The sequence below is a fragment of the Rhinolophus sinicus genome, linkage group LG09, assembly GCF_036562045.2.
Source record: "Rhinolophus sinicus isolate RSC01 linkage group LG09, ASM3656204v1, whole genome shotgun sequence".
NCBI lineage: Eukaryota > Metazoa > Chordata > Mammalia > Chiroptera > Rhinolophidae > Rhinolophus > Rhinolophus sinicus.
The window spans coordinates 111839422-111855129 of record NC_133758.1 but is presented as its reverse complement, the minus strand read 5'-3'; the positions used below and the strand labels follow the sequence as shown (position 1 = coordinate 111855129).

At 40.6% G+C, this 15708-nt stretch overlaps 1 protein-coding gene across 9 annotated transcripts in view; it reads left to right on the top strand.

Moving 5' to 3' along the window:
* IMMP2L (inner mitochondrial membrane peptidase subunit 2) overlaps window positions 1–15708 on the top strand; it is a 538968-nt gene that overhangs the window by 123656 nt on the left and 399604 nt on the right. Inside the window, exon 5 of one of the 9 annotated variants that reach the window (XM_074341018.1) lies at window positions 4742–5125. The exons of the other annotated variants lie outside the window; for them this stretch is intronic. Coding sequence (XP_074197119.1) covers window positions 4742–4775 — 34 coding nt within the window. The 3' untranslated portion in view covers window positions 4776–5125. Of the gene's footprint in view, window positions 1–4741; window positions 5126–15708 lie in introns of those variants that run through there. 9 annotated transcript variants of the gene reach the window in all.

Below are 15708 nucleotides of genomic sequence, written 5' to 3'. Positions count from 1 at the left end.
AATAATATGTCAAACAGTTTTGTTACTTAGAGTTTGAAAATATGTGCCGTTTTGACACCGCTGGAATTTTTTCTTCTTGAAGGTGAAAGTTTTCTGATACGTATTGTTGTTATTATTAATATTATTACTATTATTTGAGAAAATGACTGGTATTTGCACATGTCTTCAGTATGGTTCCTTTCCACTATATATTCACATGGTGAGGGAACTATTATTTGGCTCAATGAAATATCAACAGTGGTTTTCTGAGGTGCAGCAATCTAATGCGAGGTTGTTTTCAGGTGCAGTGTTACAAAATTTTGTCTCACTGTGTAAGCATCATGGCCTACCTTGTGATTTTGAAAATGATTTGTATTTAAATACCTAGAACAACTGTCATCCTGAGAAATAGATATATAGTTTATATCCTCTCATTAGATAAGTTTTTGGACTGGAATACAGATTTTCATTTACCTATATCAGTGGCTGACATTATACATGGTCTTTTTACAGGAACTTTTTACTGTAAGGTTCATGAGAAGCTTTCAGTGAGGTTTTGTTTTTAATTCTGGTCTTCTCTTACTGTGTACAGATGCCACATCTTGTTTTTCAGTTAATAAACAGCTCGTATTCTACTCTCATTAGCCTTTTAGTAAATAGGATTCAAAATAGTCTCATGAGCTTTTAGATAAATATCATTTTAATTAAATATGCATAAATATGGAAAGATCTACTGGGTAACAGTGTCTGTAGTAATCATGATGTATTTTACATTATTTTTTATTCTGATGACACTGTGTACCTATGTTTGGTCCAGAATAACTATACCATTAGGAGTCCGTACTAACCTGTTTTTCGTTTTTGTAAAACTCCCAAGTCTGTCAAGTAGGTGGCTTAAAATAATTTGATTTCAACTTTATCAGCGTGATAATGGTATTGATATTGTAGCTTCTCACAAACCAAGAAGTAAAGAACTCAGTTCCAATAACTCTATGCTGATTCAGAAAATTGATTTGTTGCTTGCAGGATTTTTGTAAATATAGATGTTCTAGTACAACTGAATGTTATAAAAACTCTTCAGTTCAATTCTTCAGCTAGTCGTTAAAACCATTATTAAGATATTACAAAGGTTATTAGTTAAGAAAAGAGCTTTAGAGATAGACCTGACTTCAGATCTCAGATTTACCACTTAAAACTACAGGAGGTCCTGGAATAACATGGTTTCCTTCAGCCTGGTTTCATCGTATCACTGATGAGGCGGAAAAAAAAAAGATTTTCAGCCGGGCCCACTGTGTGGAGTTCGCACGTTCTCCCGTCCCTGCGTGGCTTTCCTCCGGGGACTCTGGTGTCCTCCCACGTCCCAAAGATGGGCACGTGAAGAGCACTGGTGCGAGGGCATGTCCCCTTCTGAGGGGCTGCGGGGGTGAGTGGCCCTGCCATGGAAGGGCGTCCTCTCCCCCTGTCACTGGCGGCCGGGATGGGCTCCATTTGGAAAGAAGCCGTTTGGAAAAAAGTTGTCTTCCTTGTTTTTATTCGTCTTTCTTAAATGTATGAATCGCTCACACTGATTTCAGTGTCTACTACTGGAAGTCCTTTGGTCTTTATGTCGAGGTTTGGTGGTGTTTTTGTGACCAGACATATGCCATAGGAACTTAAGTCTCGTTTATATCAGCCTCTTGTAAAAGTGGTTTCATTATATGCCGCGTCGCTTCAACTCACAGTTTCCAGGAGCCTCGCTGGGATGTTAAGTGAGTGCTTACTGTATGTACCACAACACCCTGGGTTATTATACTAACAACACCTGCCTCAAAGGATTGTTTTGAGAAATAACGGAGATCGTAAGACTTAGTAAGCACTAAATAAGGTAGACTTTATTACCATAATAAAGGTCATGAGCTTTTTTTGTCCTAAGTGTATTTGATATTCTGAAAATTTTGTCTATCAATTTTTGCATTTGTGACAATTTCAAAATGTTGACTAGGTGGATAAGTATGCTGAGCTGTAAGGTCTGTATCTGGACAAGTGGAAGGCCAATATAATCAGCACATTGAAACATATTACACAGTTGACATTTAATAAAATTGAATTGAATTTGCATAACTTCAACTTGTATAAGATGATTGTCATGCAATTTTGCATATTTTCTGATATTTAATTGTTCTATGTTATCTGCCAAACTAAACTGTAAACAAAAATTAATTAAAAATTATTTTTCAGCTTCCTCTATAAAGTATGTAAAATTTTTTTATTTTTAACCACTAAGTCTATTTAATAATGTTTGTTGGATTTTAACCTGATACATTTTTTTATGGGTACTCCCTACTCCCCTTGATTTTAACAGTAAAATGGATAAATAAAACAATTAACTATTCATGGACAAATGACAAAATTAATTGTGATGTAGTCATACAATATATAGTATTATGCTAGTAAGACACATTTATATATGTGGATATGAAACTGTATATACATAGAGAAAATGTAGTAGAGTTCACAGCAAATTGTTTATAGAATCACTTCTAGAGAAAGGATTGGGAGAGTTGAGAGTGTATATCAAATAGAGTTTTGTGATTACAAGCAACCTACACTGAGAGATTATCTAAGCAAAAAAGAGAGTTAGTGTGTAAAGTGTGCGCTTACACAGAATTGAAACAGACTTGAATAAGTAGGCCTCAGGAAGCACAGGAACAGCTCAGAGAGGCAAGAGGCAGAAATTTCGAGCAGCTTCTGTGCCAAGAGTGGGGTGTGGTAGCCCTCCTGGAATGACACAGAGATGGGGAAGGCTGCTCCCCAAAGAAAAGGGTGCTGGACACGCAAAGCTTCACGCACTTTTACCCTAGAGAGATGTTTCTCCTTATTTTACACAGAGGGTGCCAAAAAATGTATACACATTTTAAGAAAGGCAAAAATTGTATTAAAATTGTAATACTCAATATATACTGATAACAAAAGATGAATGCAAGTCATGTGTATACATTTTTTGGCACCCCTGGTATATCTTTTTAAAAAGCAGCTTTATTGAGATTTAATCCACCGTATGATTCACCTATTTGAAGTGTATAATTCAGTGACTTAGTATATTCACAAAGTTGTGCATTTATCAGCATAATCAGTTTTAAAACACTTTCATGCCCCTCTGCCGTGGCCTGTGCAGCCAGGAAGGGTTGGCCTGAGGGGAAGGGCGAGGAGATTGAGAACAGACGCAGAGACAGGGAAGCTGGGATCCAGAGGTCCACCGTCCACGGATGGAGGGGCAGTGGCGCAGTCTTTATTTCACACACGGTTTATATACAGTGTTAGAACAATTGTCTATACAAACAAGTATTAGCAGAACAAGCAGGTATCAGTAGAACATTCTGTTCTGTGCATTGGTAAGTTTGTGTGTTTGTGGCTGTATTAGTGTTACCTTGTATTTTCTGGGCAAATGCTGAGGCGAGGCTTCCTGACCTTGCAGCTGCAAGGCCCTTGTCAGCTTACAGCCCGCTCCCTACACCCCTCCCCCCAAGAAACCCTTAGCCATCACCCCTGATCCCCGCTCCCCTTGGCCCCAGCAACCATTCATCTGATGTCTGTCTCTATAGATTTCCCTATTCTGAATATTTCATATAAATGCAGTTATAAAATATGTCGTTTTATATGACTGACTTTTTTCGCTTAGCACAATATTTTCAAGGTTCATGTTTGTAGCATGTATTAGGTTGGTGCCAAAGTCATTGCAGTTTTTATAATTATTTTTAACCTTTTAAACTGCAATGACTTTTGCACCAAGCTAATATTAGTATTTCGTTATTTTTTTATGGCTGAATAATATTCCATTGTTTGTATATGTCGCATTTAATTTATCCACTCATCCGTTGATGGACATTCGGATTGTTTCCACCTTTTGGTTATTACGATTAATGCTGCTGTGAACATTCATGCACAGATTTTTGTTTAATGGCTGTTTTCAGTTCTCTTGGGTATACAGCTAGGAGTGAAATTGCTGGATCATATGGTAACTCGTATATTTAAGCATTTGAGGAACTGCCAAACTGGTTTTCAGAGGTGGCTGCACATTTTACATTCTCACCAGCAGTATAGGGAGGCTTCCATTTCTCCACACCTCCACCAGCACGTTAAATGGCTTTTGTTATAGCTGTCCCCGCGGGTGTGATTTAGATTTGCATTTACCTGATGACTAATGGCCTTGTATATTTCTTATATGCTTATTGGCTGTATTTGTATTTTAAAGTAATAAGATTGGTTTTTCTTTTCTTTTATAGTTTCGTAATTTGTATTTTGAAATAAAAACACGTCAGATCTGTCCATTCTTTTCTTGCCATTACTCTTCATTCTCTGTAATTTTAGGTAAATGTTTAACACAGAGTTAATTACTCCTCATTTCTCTGTGAGAATACTTCTCTCCAGGTCGCAGAGCTAGTCAGTGGCATAGGACTTGAATCCAGGCCGTTTTACATGCAGAGCCTGATTGCTTGGACATGACACTACAGTGCATTTCAAGTCACAGATGTTCTCATGTTTCCTGTATTCCTATTGCTGCTGCCGCTGCTATTTTGTTTTACCTGCCCTTGTGATCTCACAGAAATTAAATTTCAGAGACGTCACAGTTCCTCCAGTGTCACTTTCACCACATGTGGGGAATCTGTCCACAGGTTTGCGAGGGCCTGGTTGTTTTGCCAGGATTGTGTATGTTGTTTTCTGTCTACGTGAGAATTGTCCTGGCTGCTGGTTAAAACTGTGTGTTTCCGGGCTTTCCCCGCAGTTTCAGGAAGGAGCCAGATGAGTACCCGGCCTAGGAAACACCGTTTTCAGCAAGTGGAGCCAACGCCACCCTTTGGTGGCAGACATCTCACTGCCTCACAGGACAGTCGTTTCGTTTGATGCTTTTTCATCCGTACCTTCTATCATTTGATCTGTCTCTCCTCTCCACAGCGACGCTCAACAAGCCTGTTTCCTTTGATGCTTGGCAAACAGGTCTCCAGGTGCAGACAGGACTTTTAGTCTCATTTCCATCCTGGGAGCCCCTCCGAGTTCATCATTCAGTTAAGACTTGTGCTCGGCACCTCCCAAGTAGGTGGGAGATGCAGCACCCTGCTCGGCAGAGGCAGAACTGGAGGGCATTTGAAGCATTCACCCAAAGTAGTCATGTCTTTTTGATAGATCACAGTATCATCTTTGGATATAATCGGATGGGAACGTTTCATATCTTCTCTGAGAACAGAAGCCTAGTCCTACCGATAGCAGCTTTACCTGGTGTCACGTGAGAAGTTGCTTGAACTCTTATCAGATGCCGCATCCCTTGTCTTTGCACAGGTGATGACCCCTCACCCCCACACTTTGTTTTCTCACTTGGGCTGTCAAGCTTGGAGAGAATACTATTAAAGGGTCACCCTCGTTCAGTCCCTCTTAGGTTTTGATTTACGACCAAAGGCATTTTACTTGCACCGTTACTTGCCTGACTCTCAGGATTTGACTTTGGCTTTCACTTGATAAGAACTGTATGCATGGCCTTCTTGCCTTAGTACTGAGGGAAATGCAAGGAGCTTGCTGGTAAGTTGTGCCCGCGGGAGCTGTGCTATTTAGATACAAGGACAGTGATAACATGGGGAGAGCATGGACTTGGAAAAGCTTGGGTTGTGGAATTAAGTCCTGTCATTCTTTCCCCCTAAGAACGAGCTTCTGTCACCAACTTCTGTACCTTTTTCTTAGTCGTTCTCCTAGGATGCTCTTCTTTCCTTTCCATTTCCTTCCGGCCATCAGCCTCATGCAGGAACCTACCAGCTTCAGAATGATCAATAGGAGGAAAGGTTAAAAGGGTCAGATGTGAATTTATTACATGACTATTCCCTTGATTGATGCAAATGCCTTGTCAACAGGTTACCAGTTTGCATTATTCAATATTCATTTACAGGCACTTAAGACACTGTCAAATGCTAGCATGTGAGCCGTTTCTACAGACCTGGTTTCTGCAGCTCATTAAGTCCTTGGAAGTGGCTGTGATGAGGGTTTGGCTTTTTTCAGGAACGGGGTCTGCACTGAAGGCCAACCTAGGAAGAGTCAAAGCAAGCCTAGCATCAGAAGCAGGTGTTTGGCATATTTGCCTTCATGATTAAAAAAGCCGGGGGGGAAAACAAGCATTTTTTTTTTCTACTTTGATTTGATTCAAAGCAGTGTTTTCTAAAGCATAAGCCGTTCTTGTCTTCTGTGAGTTCCTCAACTTAAAAATGGGTGCCTTTAAATCTCTGATGTATTTTCCCAGGTTCTCCATTCATGCCCATGTCTCCCCTGCCACACAGAGTTTCTCCTCTTATTAACAACTTGCACCGTGTGGAACATTGGTTATAATTGGTGAGCAAATATTCATACGTTATCATCAACTAAAGCCCATCGTTTACATCAGGGTTCCATCTTTGTGTTACGGAGTTCTGCGGATTTTGACAGATCTGTAATGTCATGTGTCCACCATTGCCATGTCACACTTCACTGCCTTAAAAATCCTCTGTGCTCCACCTGCAGCTCCCTCCTTCCCACCCCATGCCCCACCTCCCTAACCCCTGGCGACCACCGAGCTTTTGGCTCTCTCCACAGTTTTGCCTTTTGCAGAATGTCATACAGTTGGGATCATACAGTGTGTAGCCTTTTCAGACGGTTTCTTTCACTTAACAGTGTACGTGTAAGGCTTCTCCACATCTCGTCATAGCTTGATAGCTCGTTTCTTTTTATCGCTGAGCAGTATTCCATTGTCTGGACGGACCATACTGTGCTTATTCCCTCACCTCCTACAGGCCACCTTGTGGCCTTCATGTCTTGGCGACTATGAAAACCATGGGTTTGAACATTTGCACACAAGTTTTCATAGGGACATATGTTTTCAACTCATTTAGGTAAATGAGTGTTTACACCTTTTTAACACTTCAAGTGACTATGAATATTTTAGTTTTAAAATAAAATATAAAAGATAGAAAACATGCTCATTAAAATGATTATGTGTGTTTGACACTGAAAAATACACTGTAGACAATGGAAGCCATTTTGGTACTAATTTGGAAAGCAGTTAGTTGTTGAAAATTAATATTGACTTGAAGATAAATATATTTTGTGTGAAAAGTTATTACAGAAATTCAGAAAGGCAGAGTAGCTCTTTTTAGGGCAATGTTCCAGGGTTGATAGATATGGTTTTTGTTAGTGATGTATGTGTTGAATATATTAATTTCATATATTATGAGGCCAAGCTCTCCGTCACTCCTAAAAGACTAAAACCTGTCAAGTCTAGAATAAACAACCTTTCTTCTGCCCCTGCGTTTTTTTTTGTTTGTTTGTTTGTTTTTTAACAGCTTGTTTGGACATTCCTTCACTGAACACATTCTTACTGAGTGCTCTGAACGTGCTAGGGTTACAGCAGTTAACAAAAGATACAAAAATCTCTGCTGTCATGGAGCTTACAATTTAATGGAAGAAACACAGAGATAAATAGAATTCACAGTGCATCATATATTCACAAGCAGTCATGGCAGGAATCAAGCAGAGATGAGGGTGGGCAGTCCCTGCTGACTTTGGGGTTGCCTCACTGTCCATAGAGCTGGGTGGGACCTAGAGGTGGCTGGGAGGCCTTGAGCTTCTGGGAGAGCCAGTGAAAAGGGGGACTAAAGGACTAATAAGATTAGTTCTGACACCACCCAGGATGATAAACATGGTGAGATTGTGAGTGTTGCTGCAGGAAAGGGTTCTCTGTTCTCTGTCCTGTCTGTGGTCGTGGAGCTCCAGGGCTCCCCCTAGATTTGTGCTGATGGACGCCCAGGAGTCAGGAGAGATGATGTCTTCTCCACAGTGTGAAAGGCCCAAGAATCTCTTTGGCTGGGTATTAGAGGGTAAAACCAGAGCTGTGGAGGCTGGAGGTGAGGCTTGATCGTTGCCTCCGCCAGTCACTAAGGTCCCACTTTCACATCCCTTCTCTGCTTTCCTTGGTAGCCGCTTCATTCTGAGGCGACTTCCTTCCCCTCGGAGATGTGTTTTCTCCTGCCCTCCATCAGAAAGGAAGAGAACAAGTGATGGGTGTCCTCTTCTTTCATGTGGCTCCAGTACTTTATGAAAGTCTTCACCATAGAGCAAACTGTATTCCAAAGTTTTCTTGGTTGTGTTTTGTTTTGTAGTTGCTGCAACTTTTACATATGAGGCCGGACAGAACCCTCAGGCTGGCGTGTGTAGGGCTGGCTGCCCTCCCCTCCCTCGTAAAATGAGGCTGCTGAAGCTTTGGAAAATACTCCTAGGGTGATTGCTCCCTCACGCAGAATCCTGGCCATTTGTTAACGTACTTGAGTTTCACAGCTGGGAGACTGTGATGGTTGAGAGCTGAAATTTAAGACATGACGCTTTGCAGTGCACATTTGATGCTGACTGGCTCAACTTTAAAAATCATGATTTTAGTGTGTTTTGTTTGTATGTGTTTTAGTTTGGTTTTGCTTTAAAGAGTAGTTTCCCAAGCTGAGCTTATTTATACAAAAACACATACACAGACCCACCTCTTCACACCTTTTTGAATTGTAAATTTCTGGTACATGCTGTATGTATTTGCCTCCTGTGACTTTAAAGAAATGACCTCACTTGGTGGGCGTGGCTGTGGGTCGGTCTGTGTAGGTGCAGTCTTTATGGTGAGACACCAGCATCCTGTGCTGAAGTTCCTGGAAGGTGCCTGAGCAGCGCTCGGGGCCTTTCTTAGAAACCTTGTAGTACTGCCTGTCATAGTCCTCTTTTGAATGGTTCCTTTTGCATCTGGTACCAGGGCTTTTGCTTTTGTTTTTTTGCATGGTGTGACCCCTCACTTACCCCCCCCCCCCCATCATCCTGACCATTGGAAGGCAGGCAAAGGCACAGAGTTGTGGAAGGGGGAGCGGCAACATGAGACCTGGGTCCCACAGGGATGCTCTATGCGGGAAAGTGAGCACGACCCAGTAAGATCTCTCCGGAGGAGGGGATGCAGTTCCTAGAATGACACAGAGGCAGGCAGCAGAGTGCAGGGAGCTGTAGCCCCCATGAGGAGGCGATCACCATGAGATCACGGGGAGGGGCACGCAGAGAAGTGTGTAGATGAGGGAAGCAAGAGGCCAAGCCCCGAAGACGGAGTTGTCACATGCCTCCCCAGTCACGGTGTATTCTGAGAGCAGGTGGTTTCTGTTCCTCCGTCCCTCACCTCGCATCCTTCCAACAACCCCCGTCTCTGACATGCTCTGAGTGAGTGTCTGTCCCAGAGGGAGCTGCCTGAAATTGCTGATGCCCCACAACTGCTTATTGAATAATAAACCAGTTTTTGGAAAATGATAATGTATGACTCTCAAATAAAGACCTTGTGTAATAAAATAGTCTGAAACAAGGCTGGAAAAGACGAGATATGGAGGTGGACTATCTGAAAAAGAAGTGAGATGATAGGTTTTTGTATTTATATTTTCTTACCATGTAAAGATGTTATTTACCTGTACATAAGACTCGCTTGGTTATATCATAGCTCTCAAGAAACGATGTTAATAGTTGAAATGAAGAAGCAAGGTAGCTATATAGTAGCACATTGGTTTAAGAGAGCTCATTAATGTAGTACTTTTCTGTCAAGTTGCCCAGACTGATTTGGGGTGAATTTAGAGAAACATCTTGAGGTCAGTGTGATCAACTACACTTCATCTCCATCTGACTTTCTTTATGTGTTAATGTTCAGTTATCTCAAATTTCTCAGTGTTATTTTAAATATATACACCTCACAGGGAAATGATGTGTGAACAAAGAGACATTGAAGCATTTTAAGTTTTTCAATAGATATTTTCTGTGTAATTTCCTTGAGATTTTGGCCTGTTGTGTCCACTGAGATATCCTATGTGCCTAGAACAGTGCCGGGCACATAGTAGGTCTTCTATAAATATTTGCTAAGTGAAGACATCCAACTGACATAGGAATTTTTATAACTTGATATAAAATACAGACTTATGAAAAAACCAGAGGGGAAATCAGAGATTAAAGCGTGACTCTTTGACTCCCTTCATAGACCAGGAAACAGGCCTAAAGAGGTTAAGTGAAATTGCATAGGATCACAGCCCACTGGCAGCATGAGGGCAAGACTGTGGGTTTCCAAACCACCTCCTCCATTTCCCGTGGCCACCAGGGTGCAGAGCTGGGGTTTACCCTCAGGTACGACGGACTCTGAGGTCCATTCTCTAGATACGGTTTTAGTAGTCATATTTTTTACCTTTTTATCATGGTTTAATGTATCACCTTTTCTCTGAAGCTTTTTCTCTGCCCCCAAACAGTTAATTGCTTCCTTGACTAGGTACCATTTCTAGATGCCGTCTCTCTTCTCGCATGTACCACAATATATCGGTTTCCTGGCTTTGTGTGCCCTAAGGCCAGAGACCAATTCTTAGTTCTCTTTGCTGCCCCAGAATTTAGTACAGTGACTTACATGACAGATGGCATCCCCTGGGTTTTGAATTGTTGAGAGTCAGTAATAAATAGTGTTCACAAGCTGAGGTCTAGGGAAACAAAACTTTCAAGAGAGGAGCAAAATCTCCTAGTATTTCAAAAGCAATAAATGCTTGATTAATGTTCATACTAAGTAATCATTATTCATAGAGCTATGATTTAATGATTGTTAGTCTTCTTGATTTGAATGACTTTTTGAGGATGGCTTCACTTTTTAATTTTTAAAGAATTCACAGTAGTACACATCTGCGGATGTCTCAGTTTCAATATTGAAACTTCTGACCTCGTGGTATGACCTCCCGCAGGGTTTTTTGATTCTTGCCAATTTATGGTTAATGCCAGTTTAAGAAAATGGGCTGACTTGGACACTAGTAACTTAGATCTCTCAGGAAAATTGAACCCTAGTACTCTCATGGATATATTCCTTAGTAAGGGCACTAGTCAACTTTGTATATATTTAGCAAAACATGTCTATCAAACTCGTCTATGAATTTTAAAAGGGATTATATATTCTCTGAACTTGAAATTTTTATGTAAGGCTGGTATTTATACACATTTGAGAACATAAAGAAAAGCACATTTCAGGAGAATGCTGTGATATTAGAAAATGTAAAAATCTACAGAAGAAGCACTTTGCCTGTGGATCTTATGAATATAATGGTATTTACTGAGTAATAATATTTCAAGCCTATTTATTCCTTACAGCTATGTCTTCTGAGATAGGGATGTCATTCTCTTAGGGAAACAGTCCGAAAGTGTTTGATTTCTGTTTATTTGTCATGCTAGAAATGACTATACCACCTTATTTGCATGCAAGACAATATTAAAAAAGAATGGGAAACACTAAATTCATCAATCATCCATATGTTTATTTCTTGAAAGAAGGTCTATATTATTGGTATTGTCGTTCAGAATCTCCTTTCTACAAAGCATATTTGATGACTACAAGAAAACTTGCAGTTTAAACCATTTCCTTTATAGATGAGGGGAAAAAATCAAGCAGCACAGTGAATTCACACTTTGGATGTTAAAGCCAGCGGATGGAAAGCCTGCACGAGGTTTTAGATCCTCATGTTCTTCGGCCAGGATGTTTTCCAATGCACCAAACCACTAGAAAAGAATAAAAGTCATCCAAAGAGATGCGAAATTATATCATTTTATTCCCTATGTCTTTATATTTTATTCCATACACTTATCATCTTTGTGGTTGTTGCCAGCAAAGGAAATAGACTCTGACTTAAAAGCAAAGAAGGAATTTATTAGAAGTGTCTGGGGTGGGAGAAGCTCCCTGGGATTGAAGGGAGACTGCAGAGCTATGCTTGGAACCGAGAAGAGCTTGGCCGGTCTGCAGGCAGCGAGAACATTCAACCAAACCCCCGGTTCTGTTGCTGACATGCGTCGACCCTAACCGTGACTTCGGCACGTGCACGGACTCGGCTTCATATTCCCACTCCTGAGAGAGTGCGTCTGGTTGACGAAGCTTGCCTCTGTGCTCACCAACCTATCCCCAGGAGTAGAAGGTTTCTGGAAGCAGTCCCCGACGGGTGTCTTTGGTTTCTGTAGTCAGAGAACATGTATTTGGTTTTATGCTTTCACCAGGGCTGCACAGCGGAGGAGAAAATTCCCCCAAAGGGAGTTGAAGTGATGTTGGAACTGGGCTGGAAGCTGGGCTGCCACAGAATGACATATGTTCACTTCATCCATCTGTGTGATCGCTCCCCGGGAAAACTCCATTTCTGTGTGTAATAAAGGCAGCCTTTTCTGAATAGCATACTAAGGACTTTAAAAATACGGATTATCTCATGTGTGGAGATGGAGAGCAGGTGAAGAAGTTTTCCCTCTGTTGCTTTGTCACGTAGAAGTACTTTGTCCACCTGGTCTGGGTATTGTCCAATGTGCCCAGTTGTTACTGGTGAGCAGTCCCTGGGGAGACAGTCTGAGACCACGTACGCGTGCTGCTCCGAATCAAAACCTCTTGGTTTAACATCTCTTGATAATTATCGCCTGAACCAGGTTTCATTGCGCTGCGTGCAAACCGGTGGCTTCCCAACGCCAGCAGCACCTCTGCTTCTAAGAGTCAGCTCTCGGCATTTTACACTCTGAGTCTTCCTGTCTCCTCATTGTTCTCTGTCTTTATTAGTGTCCTATTCTCTCCCCTTCCCCCGTCATTTATTATCTGAATCCTTGTGACATGTCTTAGCATTCTTTGAGCTTTTCCTTACTTTCTGGCATAACAGGATGCCCCAGGCTCATCGTGTACCTTCTCTAGCCAGCCCTGGAATCAGCCAGCTCTCCAAGGAGCCATGATTCTCTTTAGTGAGCAATGGCATGTAAAACCAAGATGTGGGTGCTAGTTTTCTGGTTCTATAAGTTGACAAATTGTGGTTCTAAGCCAGTTGGTGATTGTTTCCTCTTCTCATCCTGCAGCAAACTGGTTATTTATTAGTTTCTTTGACTTATGTTAAGATGCATCCTTCACAACCTATGACGGTTTAATTCTCTCTGCCTTATTTATAGTCCTTTATGCATTTGCGCTAGGATTCCTCAGGGGTGTGACGAGTGGCTGCCATATTGTAGCTGCTCAAGTGTGGTGTGAAAGGGGCCTCTGTGCGGGGTTAGTGATGATTTCTGTCACCGGCAGGTGACATAAAGCGTTATGATGTGGGATTGCTGAAAAGGATAAGCCTGGAAATATTTTCAATAAATAAAATATTCATGATGGCAGATTGTGTTTCAGAAGCTGAGCCATTTCAAATGATCACTTATTTTTCTACATCCTTCTTGAAGCACAGGAGACTCAGACAACATAGAATCGTGCAAAGGCCACTCCAGGGTATTAATATTATACTGAAGTAAATATTAAAAGTATAGCAGTAGAAAGGTTAGGACCTTCTCATTTAAAGTTTGTCTTATTTCTTAAGGTATTTCCTGTTGGTTTAAAGTTCTAACTACTGTAATTTTTGCTATTGGATATGATTTTAATAAAAACAAACAATCGCCATGTATGTAATGTTTATAGTTCGTATAAAATATTTCACATGCATCCCAAATTTGATAGTACCTACTTAACATGATTTTATGATTACTGTTTAATCGATATAAGTAGATCATGTGTTTTCACCAAAGTCACACAGTCATGTTCTATATTTGTACCCTGCCTTGTTGCAAAAAACAATTGAGGTAGATTATTAAAATAAATAAATAAATAAAACCAAAACGTAAAAAACTACCAGATGGCATAAAAACACCAAAAGTATAAGATCAGGGAAGACGCAAATATGCTAATTGTAAGAGTGATTACAGTTCTTATGATTAAGAATTCAATTTTATTTTATTCAATTTGACTCAGTATTTATTACCTGCTTTATGTCGTTAATTTTATGAGTCCCCGGAGGAGGTTATTGTCTATTTAGGGAGATAGGGATGATTTAAATATAAAATGTGAAGTTCTGTGGGAATCCAAAGCGAATAAACCTTGCCCATTGTGTGTGAGTGTGAGTGCGGGTGGCATAAGCAGAAGCTTCCTGGAGGAGAAGATGCCTGAACTGGGCCTTGAATAACAAGTGAGGGTTAGTGGGACAGTACTTGGGCGAGGGTATCCTAGGGAGCGACAGCTGGCTGCACAGGTGCCCCGTGGTGTGTGTGGGGCGCTAAAAGAATAGTATAGTAAAAAATGGAAGGCAGTTGGGAGAGGAGATGAGAGAGGTAACGGGGCCAGGTAACCAAGTGCTCACAGATTGTATTTCACTTTGAACTTGGACACACCTTGAAGGCTTTTAAGTAGGGGTGTGCTGTGGTCCGATTTGTGATGTAAATTCTACTCTAGCCGCTGTGGAGAGGAAGTCCAGGGCAATGGGAAGAAATGTGTTTCCAATATGTGTTTTAGTTTGAGCCTCATACTCTTAGGAAATAAACTGGCTGGTGCTAGTAAGATGGAGAACATTGGAAACATGAGGGATATCTAATTCTTGCCAGAATGGAGGAAATACTATTTCTTCAAGAGACAAATGTCTACTACCTATTAAGTTTTCAAAAGTATTTCCCTTCTTCTTAGACCAGTGCTTATATGCTTGTGTGCATATGAATCTCCTGGGGAGTTTGTTAAATCAGGTTCTGATTTCGTGGGTTTGGGATGGGGCCTAAATTTTGCATTTCTAACAAGGTCACAGACGATACTTATGCTGTTGTTCTGAGGACCGTACTTTGAGTAGCAAGGATTTAGAGCGTATGTATTGTTGGGATGATCGTGTCATCATCAGTGTCTTTATAATAAATGCAGAGGTGATCTTCATATGACTGCTTTCTGTTAAAGGGCTTTGGGGGAGAGAGAGAGAGAGAGAGAGAGAGAGAGAGAGAGAGAGAGAGAGAGAGAGAGAGAGATAACAATACTAAGAGGAGTGGAAGAATAGTGTATCCCTTAAACCTGAGGTCTTCCAATTAGTACGTGATTTCTTTACAAAGGACACAGTTGATTTTGAGGGAATCAATTTCTAAGTCCGCAATTTCCATAGTCTTTCCTAAAATTGGTCCACCCAAGAAAGCATCTCTGAAGCAGTTTTTCCTTTTCTGCCTCCCTCTTCACAAGTTCTCTTCCTCATGTCACAAGAAGAATACAGATGGGCCTGTCACTCATTCCTCGCTCCATGGTAGAAAATATCCCTTGCAGTAAGCAGAGGATCAGTTAGAAGTATCAGTGTTGGTACTGAAAACTGAATGACCTAAATGGTAGGTGACAGATCCTTTTGTAACTCAAGTGGTTTTCAATTCTTTGTTTTCAAGAAACTTGTAGGAAGATGAAATTGAGTTTTTAGATGATAGGTTATGAAAAACATTTGATGTATGATTAACTGATTTTGAAGAATCGAGTAACATTGCCGTAACAAAACTCTGTCCCTGTTCATCTTCTTATTTAAGTGAACAAGATTTTTCAATCTTTTCATAAAAAGGGAAAAATGAAAAATAGAAAAATTGATGTGCAAGCTTGTCTCATACTCACATAAGTAATATTTACAGGCCTATGAAAAATTCTAAAAAAGAAGAAAAGGGAGCGTCATCCATTTCATAAAGAAATGCATCTCTTACATATACTTTTAGTTTGAGCTTTTAAGTCTGAAATAAATCAAACAGAATTTCAAAGTTCAGTTGCAAGATTTGAAGATAAATATTTCTATTGTAGAGAAGTATGTTAGGGCGATCAATAAAAACTTTCAGAAATAAAAAAAATGTGTTAATTAGGGAAGAATTCTGTGTGGAAATGAATGTAAATGA